Source organism: Myotis yumanensis, unplaced genomic scaffold (assembly GCF_028538775.1).
Source record: "Myotis yumanensis isolate MYYU_CA2020_CCGP unplaced genomic scaffold, mMyoYum1.0.hap1 SCAF_4, whole genome shotgun sequence".
Taxonomy (NCBI): Eukaryota; Metazoa; Chordata; class Mammalia; order Chiroptera; family Vespertilionidae; genus Myotis; species Myotis yumanensis.
This window is the reverse complement of record NW_027223755.1, coordinates 14897922-14910100: the sequence shown is the minus strand read 5'-3', so window position 1 is coordinate 14910100 and position 12179 is coordinate 14897922. Positions and strand designations below refer to the sequence as shown.

Here is a 12179-nt window from a genome sequence, read left to right as displayed (position 1 = left end):
ATAAACAGTGTCACCCTAACAACACCAGGCTTCGGAACAGGGAAGAGGCCCAAGGGGAGAGGCTGTGGCAGGAATGCTTGAGTCGCCTAGGTGTACTTTGACTTTTATTCTGTGTATCTGGTGAATAATACATGCAAATTAGAGTTGTGAAAGTGAACTTCAGGTCCTCCAGAGGACTTTTTATTTGAAAGTCTGTCGGGTGCTGAGTAGGTCTCCTAGAAGATAGAAGAGATCATTCTGGAAACGTCCAGAACAAGCAGATCGCAGTGATGTTCAGGATCGGTAGAAGACAGCTCTGGAAGCAGAGTGTCACCCGCGTTTTAACGGTAAGGAGCTGTTGTCTGTATGCTTGCGTGGGTCTTCGGTTATCCTCTCTCACACCTGTGTGAAAATATCTTAAAAAAGTTCAAAGTTCTACACAGATGAAACTGTGAGAAACACTGTTGTCTACTAATTTGTGGGTAGTGCCTAAGGCTACATGTTAGTATTTCAATTTTAAACAAGGGGGTTTGCAACCGTAGGCTTTTCTGCATGTTGCCGCCTAAACCATAACTCCTTGCAGAAACACATGCTGCATCTTTTGGGATGATGCTTGCCCCGGGGTGCTTCGGACACTGTGCATTCTTTGGGACCCGTGAGCTTCCATTGGTGATGAGAGGTGGTTAAGTCAGATTCTAGGCTGTGCGTTTTCTAGGGTCTGTGAATACCCTGCCACCCCCATTCTGTAGGCTTGGAAATGAGGTCACAGACCGGGAGATGCAAGGATGTGCCTTTGGAGTCACATTGAAGATGCAAGGATGTGCCTTTGGAGTCTAGCACAGGGCTCAGATCAGCAGTTTTTTTTATTATGCAAACGTATAGAGAGGGATTTGGAACCTCTTCCACCCCCAATTAACATCAGAAGAAACTGGAGGTTTCGCTGGGACTCCCCTCTCAACCAAACCCATGTTTCCTCGGGGCTTGCTCACTGATCCCCAGCAGTGCATATGATTCAGTCCAGGCTTGCAGTCTGCTGTTTCTCCACAAGACAGAAACAATGCTGTTTCTGCATCTTCTAAGCACTGTTACCCCCCCCCCCCCCCACCCTCCACCCCTGCTCCCAGAGCCCCATATTTGGATACATCTTTCTCAAGTCTGCGTCTTCCAGCCAAGTCCCTGAACTTGTTTGCAAGCACTTATTCATTCTTTTAAAAAATATTAAAGTTCTAGAGGCCCGGTGCACAAAATTCGTACACAGGTAGGGTCCTTAGGCCTGGCCGACAATCAGGGCCGATCAGGTTTCCCGCCTCCCCGCCTCCTCCTTCCCTCCTTCCCTTGCCACCCATGCACTGCCACTGCACGGTTCCCCCCACCTCCCCGCCTCCTCCTTCCCTTGCCTCCCTCAGTGCCCCACCACCGCTGCTGGTCACCCGCCATGTTCCATGCCACTCCCTAGTGGTCAGCGCACGTCATAGCAAGCAATTGAACTCTTGGTCAAACTCCTGAGGGGACACTTTGTGTATTAGCCTTTTATATATATAGATATTTGGCATACAATATTTTATTAGTTTTAGGTGTACAACACAGTGACTTGACATTTATGTATCTTACAATGTACTCACCATACTTAATAACTATCTGTCACCATGCAAAGTTCTTGCACTATTCTTGATCACCTTCTCCACTCATCCCTCCACCTTCTGGCAACCATCAATTTATTTGTTGTTTCTATGAGTTTGTTTTGATTTTTTTAAAAAAATTCTACATATAAGTGAGATTGTGAGGTATTTGTTTTTCTCTCTCTGATTTATTTCACTGAGTACCATACCCTCTAGGTCAGTGATGGCGAACCTATGACACGCGTGTCAGAGGTGACACGCGAACTCATTTTTTTGGTTGATTTTTCTTTGTTAAATGGCATTTAAATATATAAAATAAATATCAAAAATATGTCTTTGTTTTACTATGGTTGCAAATATCAAAAAATTTCTATATGTGACACGGCACCAGAGTTAAGTTAGGGTTTTTCAAAATGCTGACACACCGAGCTCAAAAGGTTCGCCATCACTGCTCTAGGTCCATTCATGCTGTCACAAATGGCAGGATTTCATTCTTTTTCATTCCTGAGTAATATTCCATTGTATATGTATACCACATCTTCTTTATGCATTCATCTATTGATGGACACCTAGGTTGGCTAGATCCGTGGTCGGCAAACTGCGGCTCGTGAGCCACATGCGGCTCTGGCCCCTTGAGTGTGGCTCTTCCACAAAATACCACACGCGGGCGCGCATGTAAAGTGCAATTGAAACTTCGTGGCCCATGTGCAGAAGTCGGTATTTTGTGGAAGAGCCACACTCAAGGGGCTAAAGAGCCACATGTGGCTTGCGAGCCGCGGTTTGCCCAGCCGCAGTTTGCCGACCACTGGGCTAGATGTATTGGCTGTTGTAAATAATGCTGCCATATCTTGGCTATTACAACTAATTGTAAATAATGCTACAAAGAGCATGAGGGTGCATGTATCTTTTTGAATTCATGTGTTCATTTTCTTTGGATAAATACTCAGAGGTGGAATTGCTGGGTCATATGGCATATCTTTTTTTGTAGTTTTTTTGAGGACCCTCCGTGTTGTTTTTATAGGGTCTGCACCAGTTTGCAGTTCCACCAACAGTGCAGAGGGTCCCCTTTCCTCCATCCTCGACAGCACTTGTTTGTTGATTTTTTAATTAAAGCCATTGTGACAGGTGTGAGGTGGTATGTCACTATGGTCTTGATTTGCACCTCCCTGATGACTAAGCATCTTTTTGTATGTCTTTTGGCCATCTGTACGTTTTCTTTGGAGAACCGTTGCTTCATGTCCTCTGCCCATGTTTGATTGAATTGTCTACTTTTTTGTCCTCTGAGAAGCCTCCTTGACACTTGGAGGAGGGGGCAGCTCCCTTCCCTGTGTCCTCAGCACTGCACTTTTTTGTCTGCTAGAGCCCTCGTCACATCACTGTAGTGGAGTGACATTTGTCTTTATGTCTCTTTCCTTCCCTAGATTGTGAGTTACTGGAGGACAGGAATGGCGTTCTCTCTGTTTTTAAATAGCCTCCCCTTGACACCGAGCCTGGCACTAATGCACCTTTGTTTACGCTTGTGCAATAAATTGAATGAATGAAACTTTTCACGTCTAAAAAAATTTCCTGTACTTTACCACCAAGGCTAAAACATTAAAATTGATGATAGAATCTTGAGTATAATTAGTGAATTAGTATCTTCTTTAGCACAAGCTACCTTTTGGGAAAAAGTAAAGTTTTTTGGAGGTTTCATTTATGTGTTTAGGATGCCAGTTATGTTCACTCCATTGAAGTATGATATTAACAGACTTACTTTAATGTTGCAGTCTATTATGTAAACAATGACTACATTTTCTATGTGGTGCACTGGTATGACAAAGTATTACATTATAACTTGGTGACCTAAAAGAATCAGTCGCAAAGATCCCCAAAGCTATTTAACTTAAAAACTATAAATCTCTCTCTATTTAACCTTGGTCTGGAACAATTACTGTAATGATGCTTTATTACTTCTAGGTTACTATCCTGTGTAATAAAACCCTAACATGCAAATTGACTGAATGGTGGAAAGACTGGTTGCTATGACGCGCACTGACCACTAAGTGGCAGATGCTCAACGCAGGAGCTGCCCCCGGTGGTCAGTGTGCTCCCACAGGGGGAGTGCTGCTCAGCCAGAAGCTGGGCTCACAGCTGGCGAGTGCAACAATGATGGTGGGAGCATCTCCCGCCTCCGCGGCAGGTGGACATCCCTGGGGTCCCTGACTGCAAGAGGGCACAGGCTGGGCTGAGGGACCCCCCAGCGCGAATGTCGTGCACTGGGCCTCTAGTAATGTAATAATTGACTTTATCCAGAATGATATGCAAATAACAACCAAATGTGCCATAAGCTTTATGTGTTTGAAAAAGTCAAGCTATGCATGTATTCCTTTTGTTGTTTAATAATGCTTTTAAATGAAAAAAATTGAAATAATTCCGTATATATTCACTGACTTATTTGCAAAAATATGGCCCAGATATGATGTCTGCCTTCTTTCTGCTTTTCTCAAAGATGCAGACTGTTTAGGACCAACTTTTTGTCCTTTGGGTGTCCTCTTTAAGAAAAGAAAAGAAATACATAGTTTACTAATAACCAGGCATGTTAGCCGGGCATATACTTTGAGTAATTTTTTCTTCTGCTCCTGGGTTTTCCCTGATTTCACCCACAGTTGAGGATATGAATTTCAGACTTACGGGTTCTGTTCTTTTTCCTCCCCTGAAATTAAACTGAGATAAATAATTTCACTGGTCGACTTTGTTGACTTTTAGGAAAAAAAAACAACAACGTGAAAGATTCAGAGTCGTCTTGACTTAAATTCACCTATTGCAGCTGGTTTAAAATGGAGACAAGCTGGAGGGATGTGTATGCTCATGGTTTGCGCTATATTTAAGCTCAGGAATACTGTTGCTCATCAGATTTCAGTTAGCTAGGTTTCCCCAACAGTGGCTCTCGTTGGGGTAGAGACTGTGGAGGGGAGAGAGGGCTGACCCTCTGGGAGGTCCCACTCCTTCCCCTGCTGAGAAACTCTGCGAGAGGCTGCCATTGTTCCTTCCTCGGGCGTGCCCAGTGGAAGCCAAAGGGGAGAGAACCTTTGCTGTCAGGTATCTTTGCAAGCTGGAAGGATGTCAGTTTTGTTCTTCTCTGGCAGAACAGCCAAACCAGTTTCAATATCCTCTGTTAAGCAAGCCCAGACGTGTGGAGCCCGGGGAACACATTCACGTATTCAAGGTCAAAGCAATTTCCTTGGAGTGTCAGGAAGTGAGTGGCTCTAAGATTCAGCTGGGGAATGAGGAGAAGACACCTACTATTTGTTAGGGCCCAAACGAGTACCCTTGAGCCTGAATGAGCCTGAATGAGCCCAACCTGCCTGCATATGGTAATCACGCCGCTGTCTCTGGACCCAGAGAGAAGGTGCCTCTAAGTGCAGACTTCATCCATTCCACAATCATCTGCTGAATGATGCCTGGTGCTGGGCTCTGCTCTCCACGCTGTGGCAGGGAGGAGCACTCCCAGGCCTCGAGGAGTTGGGGCTGAAAGTTGTTCTTCCTGTCAATTTTTGCACAACTCCAGTAACGAGGAAAAGGAAAAAGAGGCCTGGAGTTGGAGGGATCCAAAACTTACGCCCTTGGACTTTCTCTAGAAGTTCCTACCTCAAGTGAGAAGCTGGTGGCACTAATCAGTCATGATCAGTTCATACCATGATTTCCTCGGAGCAGCGAGTTCAGGGGCTGCACACTGGGACCCCCAGGGGAGCTTGTGAGCAGGTGCAATGCCAGGGCCTGCTCCAGGCAAGAGAAGTCACAGTTTCTTGGGGCGGGTCCCAGGCATCAGTATTGCAAAGCACCCAGGGGAGTCTAATGAGCGGCCAGCTTTAAGCACGCTGGTTTATTGTGGTGAGTAAGGAAAGTTGGGAGTTTCACCCTTGTGTCCTATAGTATAATGTGAAGAGTGACATATTGTATGTTTTTTTATCATGTGGGTGAAAACCACTTGAATTATTTGGTCCCTGCTGCCAAAGGGGCTCTCAGAATCCTACAAGCATTATCTCTGCGTTTGGAATATATCCTATCTCACAGTTGGGGAGGATAGACTATATGGCCACGTGAAGGTCCACTGAGTCTCCATCAGGTCTCGAATTCCGGCGTGCAGGAAACTCCGGGTTAGGATTGGGATGATGGAATGCCAGAGGCAGAAGAGGCTGTGAGGACGGGGATACCCCTACAGTAGGTTTTGGGTCGGCTTGGGTGAAAAATCTGCATGTAATAAAAGGTAAAGAGGGATCGTGATTTGCTTGGAGAGAATGACAGGTAAGGGAGTTAGTAAATGGGGAGAGTTAGGGGCCTTGAAACTGCTGCAAGAATAGACAGGATTCCAGAGCTTACTCTCAGGACACCAGACAGGCTGGCGGGACTTGCTCCATTTAAGTGCTGTCTCTCTGCGATGGAGGGGAGCGCAGCTCTTGTGAAGTGGAGGAGGGCTTCCCTGGAGCACCTGCGGTGAGGGGATGAGCAGCCTGGGGTGTCTTTCCGCTCCAGAAACCACTCTGCTGAAGTGCTCTTAGTGCGGGAAGGAGGGGCAGCACTTCCTGCACCTGCAGACCTGAATGAAAGGGGCGGGAGAAAAGGCAGGAGGGAAAGTACACTCAGGAGCTGGGTTTCGTTAAATTGTGGTTCTCCCAGCCAATTACAGAACAGGTTTGGAGGGTGAAGGGGCATCATGGAGCAGCCTCTCCAGGGAGGAAACGGGCTCTGTGGGTTGAAAGGAAAATGCTGGAAGACAAAGAGGGAGGCTTTTCTCTGTTGGAAGACAGGGAGATCGGGTTCCCTTTGTGAACAGGGTAGGTGGGTGAGCTAAGCCAGCTTGGGCCCTTTGGGTATCCTCTTTAAAAACAGAAAAGAAATACATAGTTTACCAATAACCAGGCATGTTAGCCGGGCATATACTTTGAGTAATTTCTTCTTTTGCTCCTGGGTTTTCCCTGATTTCACCTACAGCTGAGGAAAATGGAATCAAGGGAAGCTACGTGACCTGCGATGAGCAAACCCATGCCCTTGGCCTCTTGAGCACGGTGGTCGCCAGATGATTAATTGTCTGTGGACTCGAGATTGGTATTGAGAGCCAAAGCGAATCAATCTCAGAGGTATTTGCATTGGCGATGTAAGATAAGGAGTTTTCAGCGGTAACTCACAGACTTGACATTATTTACAGTGATCTCCTGTGGGGATTTTACCTATATTAGCCTCCCCTCTCCTCTACTGTGTGTGTGACGAGCCACATGCATACATACACATAAAAGAACAAAACACCAAATCAAACAGATGTGCAGCAGACAGACCCTCATTAAGACAGATCTCCTTCCCAGATTCAGACCTGCACCAAGGACAATCGTGTCACCTCAAAACCTTTTTGAAAAACAAGGGTTTTGTTTGTTTTGGCTGCAGAACCCATTTCTTGCCCCACACGCTTTGCTGTGCAAAGACACCCTATGAGAACCTGATGTACACAGTGTGATGCAGATAAAAGGAAGCTGGTTCTGAGGAGGCAGCAGGGAGTGGGGGAAGCACGGAGCCCAGGCTACTGGCTGCCCCTGGGGGGAGGAGAGCCCACCTCCCAGGCACTTTTAGGAGTTGAGGGTGGGGCTGGACCTACCATTTGCAGAGACCAGGAGTGCAGTGGGAGAGCTGGACACAGGGCACGTCCCCTGGAAGCCAGCTGGGCACCAGTCCATCCTGGCACTAAAATACCAGCAGTGCAACTCAGAAAATGGTGCTGGTTAACGCCAGTCTCCACCCACACAACTCCTATGACCCATGCGATGTATATGAGGTCTCTCCACACTCTACCCTAGAAACCCTTGAGTGGACTTAAAGACAAAATGTTTATGGAATATCAGTTTGAATGGATGCAAAATTTGTAGGCTCCTGGGACACCCCATGTGTCAGACTGGCCCTGTAGACACATCAGAGCTTGATTCCCAGCCCTACTACTTACGTAGCTGTGTGCTCTTAGGAAAGTTGTTAATGGTCCATGGCCTCAATTTCCTTGTGGTGATAATGATGTCTGCTTCATAGGGCTTTTGTGACCATTAAACCTAAGCGCAGAAAGCAATGATGACCAGCAGTTCCATAACTAGCAATGCAACCAGGGCAAACAGAGCAACATGTACTCTGGCACCTTCTCAAGGGTTGGGGAAAGGGTGTCCCTGCTTGGCCACAAGGGGTCCTAGACTAGACAGCTCTATCCTCCATCCACTTCTTGCTAGGCTTCCCTGAACAGTGATTCTGTGGGAGTAGATCTGTGAGCTTGGGTCTGGGCTGTCTAAGGGCAGAGGGATCTTAAACATTTGTACAATTAGAAAAATCATTATTAAAGAGTTCATTTTACCAGAATTTTGATGTCCAGGGTCAAAGCCTTGGCCATGCCATTTTGTTTTTATTTATTTATTTTTCCTTATCTCCTTTATTTTATCCCCCCCCTTCACCATTGGTCCCCCTATACCTTCTTCTACCTCCACCCACCCTTCTTTGTCCTGCAATCACCCAAGTACTGGTTGACTTCATATTATCTCACAAATACTTTTCCAGTTTGGGCTTTTTTCTTCTTTTCACAGGTGAGGTAAGGTCTCTCATATAGTTGGGGATTATGAACCTGGGCTCAGAAGGAAAGTTCATGCTCAGATTATGGTTACCAGCATGTAGACTTGGGTGTGGGTTCTACAGAGTTAAAGGCAAGGGTCAGTGTGTTAAAAAATTGGATGGATGGGTTTGTCATGAGAAAAAAGTCACAGAGCTTTGTTATGAAGCATATGGCCTTGGACCTTCGTTGAGATTTGTTCTTTAGAATATCAAGTCTTGGTCTGTGTTAGATTTTAAAAAAAATATTTTTATTAATTTCAGAGAGGAATGGAGAGGGAGAGAGAGAGATAGAAACATCAATGATGAGAGAGAATCATTGATCGGCTGCCTCCTGCACACCCCTATTGGGGATGGAGCCCGCAACCCGGGCATGTACTCTTGACCGGAATCAAACCAGGGACACTTCAGTCCACAGGCTAATGCTCTATCCACTGAGACAAACCAGCTAGGGCTATGTTAACTTTCAAACCAACCAATGAGACATAGCCCAAAGGTTAGAGAAGGAATGGAACTTAGGTGGCACCTAGCCAACACTTCGATTTTGGAGTTGTGGAAACGGAAGCCTGGAGAGGTTAAAGGAGAGGTGCGAGGTCTTGCAGTCAATGGCCAAGCAGAGACTGGAACCCTCAGATCCAACCCCGTCACCAGGGCTTGTCTGTCTACAGGAAATTGCCCTGCCCTGAAAGCAGCACCTGTCTCTTGTGAGAAAGCACATTAATTATGCTTTCATTCCGAGATGGTAGTAACATCCTTGTCACCAAATCCTATATAATAAAAGCCTAATATGCTAAGTGTCCAGTCGACCAGTTGGCCGTTCAACCAATTAATGCATAATATGCTAATGATATGCTAAGGCTGCTTAACCGCTTGCTATGATGAGCACTGACCACCAGGGGGTAGACGCTCCGACTGGTAGGTGAGCTTGCTGCTAGGGTCTGGCCGATCAGGACTGAGCAAGACCGGCCAGACACGCCCTGGAGCCCTTCCATAGTCCCTCCCCAGCTGGCCAACCTCCCATGTCTCTCCCCAGCCCTGATGGTGCACCGGTTTGTCCCTTGGCCTGATCTGCACCCTCTCGCAATCTGAGACCTCTTGGGGGATGTCGAAGAGCCGGTTTCAGCCTGATCCCGCAGGCCAGGCCGAGGGACCCCACTGGTGCATGAATTTGTGCACCGGGCCTCTAGTGTTTTCATACTATGTTGCAGATGTCTTTGGATATCTAGTAGGTTTCTGGCCATCTTCCCCACCCCCATTAGTTGGTGCTTGCTCATGCAACACAAATCAATTTGAATGTGACTCTAAAAAAAATCCATAGTTTGCCTCCCGCCTTCTGAATCCCACTCTGCCCTCACCCTCCAAGAGTCCCAGCCCTTTCCAAGGCCAGCAGCACAAGCCACCTCCAGACAGCAGGTCATCTGACTGCTGTTGCTGCTGTTCCCTAGCAACCAGGAAGCTGCAGGTTTAAGTTGATGGACGGACAATGCACTGATCTGACCACTAAATATTTGTTCGACATTACTGACTTTTTGTGGTAGGAAAAAAAAGTCCCTCATGGTGCCAGGATACCTTAGTACAAAGCAATGGAAGGTGAGACTGATCAGCACTGGTCGGTCATGTACCCGGCACTGGGGTTACTTCATCTGACCTGTCATCAGGAGACAGACAATCGTGTATGTAAGAGCATGCTCAGTGCTTAACATGCTTTCTAATATAGCTCTGAAAACATTTTCTCCAAAACACATTGGTAATTTGTTGTACCCATAAAACTGCTTTGGACGTATTTTTTTCTCTGTGATATTTAAGTAAAAATAGAACATTAATTAATGTTCTGTTTTAAGGACCAATCTCTCCTCCACCAGAATATATATTTTTTTTCCTTTGGAATTTGATAAAAAAGAGGAATGTGTTGCCATGGCAGAATCTCATTTAAGGCTCTGTAGCCTTTGGAAGCCGTCAGTTGATTTACATCCCGATTTTCCTGGCTCTCCACTTCCGAAGTTTCCTTTTGGCTGCCCAGCGTTGGCCATATTGTTGTTTTGTTGCTCAGTTCCCGGCTCCCCTGGTTGCCCACCGTGTTCTTAAGCTGCTGAAGACACTTAGTACAAACTCCGAGAGATCCCTGTGAGAAGAGCACTTTATTCCTCCCCGACGGGAAGGTAGAAAACAGTCAAAACAACAGGACGTCTTCTTGTTTTTCGCCACATTTGAAAAGAGATTTAAATTTTCTTCTATTTGGAGTTTATGGAATGTCTACTTTGTGTCAGGACTTGTGTTTGTTTCTTTTTAGAGAAATGGCAAGAAAATAGACATATTGTTTAGTTTGTTTTTTTTTTAAACCTTACCCACCCCCAACTTCTTCTCTCAAGGAGTCCTTTCAATCTCAGAAAAATGAAATCCCTAACATTTTTATTTTTTCTAAAGGTTTTTTTTTTTGGTGTATCTTAAAATAGTTCTTCCTTGACTCTCAAATCCCCTTTCCTTTATCGTTGAGTTTCTAGAAAGAACAGTTTATATTCAGTAGCTTTATTATTTTCTTTCCCCAATCATCCTTTTCTCAAGTCTACATCCAACCACTAAACTTATTCTAACAAGGATTACTGTTATCTACGACTGCATGAGAAGCCATACCAGAACTCAACAGCTTAAAGCTCAACAACTATCTGTTCTTCCTCTTGGTTCTGTGGGTAACTGGGCTCAGCTGGGCTGTTCTTCTGCGTCACACGCCATTGGTTGGGTTACAGTTCTCTGCAGGCATGATCAGGTTGGAATGTCTAAGACAGCTTGAAAGTTGCTGCTGGATGCCAGCTGAGAGGTTGCCTGGAGCTGTTGACCAGATGCCTGGGAGGTTCCCCATGCAGCTTGAACTTCTCACAGCATGAAGGCTGGGTTCCAAGAGCATTCCAAGTGCAAAGGCAGAGCTGAAGGTCTCCTAAGGTCTTAGCCTAGGAAGTTTTACTGTCTCACTTCTCCCCACATTCTCTTGGTGAAAACGGGTCACAGGGCAAGCCAAATTCAACAGGAGGGTAAACAGAAGCCACATCTTGACAGGTTGGTGGATGGTCACGTTGCAAAGCGGATGTGAGATGCTGTAGCCATCTTGTAAACACAATTACTTGGGATCAACCAATCAACCCAATCAATCTTCTGTAGCTTTAGCAGGACTAACCACTCTCCATGGGTGATTGGTGGTGCTGCCTCCTGGTGTCCTTTCTATCTCTCTTCCCACTCATCCTTAGCCTTCTCCATTTTTTCTTTCCCTCCTTGCCCCTGCCCTATCAGTATTCCCCAAGGTTCTTCACCTTAGTATCTTTTTAGTCTCCGTTTCTTTCTTGGAAAATTATATCTGCACTCAAGGCATGAAAGGTAATGTACTTAATTCAAGAAATGAATTGGAAGCCAAATGTCCACCAATGGAAATGATTGAATGAATTGTGGTACATCCGTATTGTTGAACTTTTTGCAGCTATTCTACAGGTGGGAATAGCCTGTATTAAACTAGAAAGAAGTCTGTGATATATTATTAAAGGAAAGATGCATGAAAAATGTTATAGTATAATAGAGAGGTGTGCGTACATTAGCATATGTTTTATGAGCAAAGTGCATATGGAAAGATATGCTTCAACCTGCTAACATTGGTTATATTGAACATGCCTTATTATTGTAATTAACAATCAGCTTGAAAGTAATCAGGGTATTCAGAAATTAAGAACAGATATGAATCTGTAGACAATAAAGATAGAAGATAGTGCAGAATAATATTTCCTTAATGGCTTAAGAATGTTTAAAAAAATGCAGATCTCTATTTTTTTTTTGCGTGTGTTGAATGCTTATATATGCATAGAAATAGGTCTGTAAAGATTTAGAAGAAAATGTTAACAGTAGTCATTTCTGGATGGCAGATGATTTTTATTTCTCTTGGCTTATCTACATTATGCAATTTCAAAACAATGTTATTTTCATAATAGAAAT

The 12179-nt window shown here is 45.1% G+C and overlaps 1 protein-coding gene across 1 annotated transcript in view; it reads left to right on the top strand.

The window, feature by feature from the left end:
- The first annotated feature begins 253 nt into the window (after positions 1-253).
- DNAH5 (dynein axonemal heavy chain 5) overlaps positions 254-12179 on the top strand; it is a 183356-nt gene continuing 171430 nt past the window's right edge. The window contains exon 1 of the mRNA XM_070411907.1: positions 254-326. Within this exon, the coding sequence (XP_070268008.1) occupies positions 270-326 (57 nt within the window). The 5' untranslated portion in view covers positions 254-269. The remainder of the gene's footprint in view (positions 327-12179) is intronic.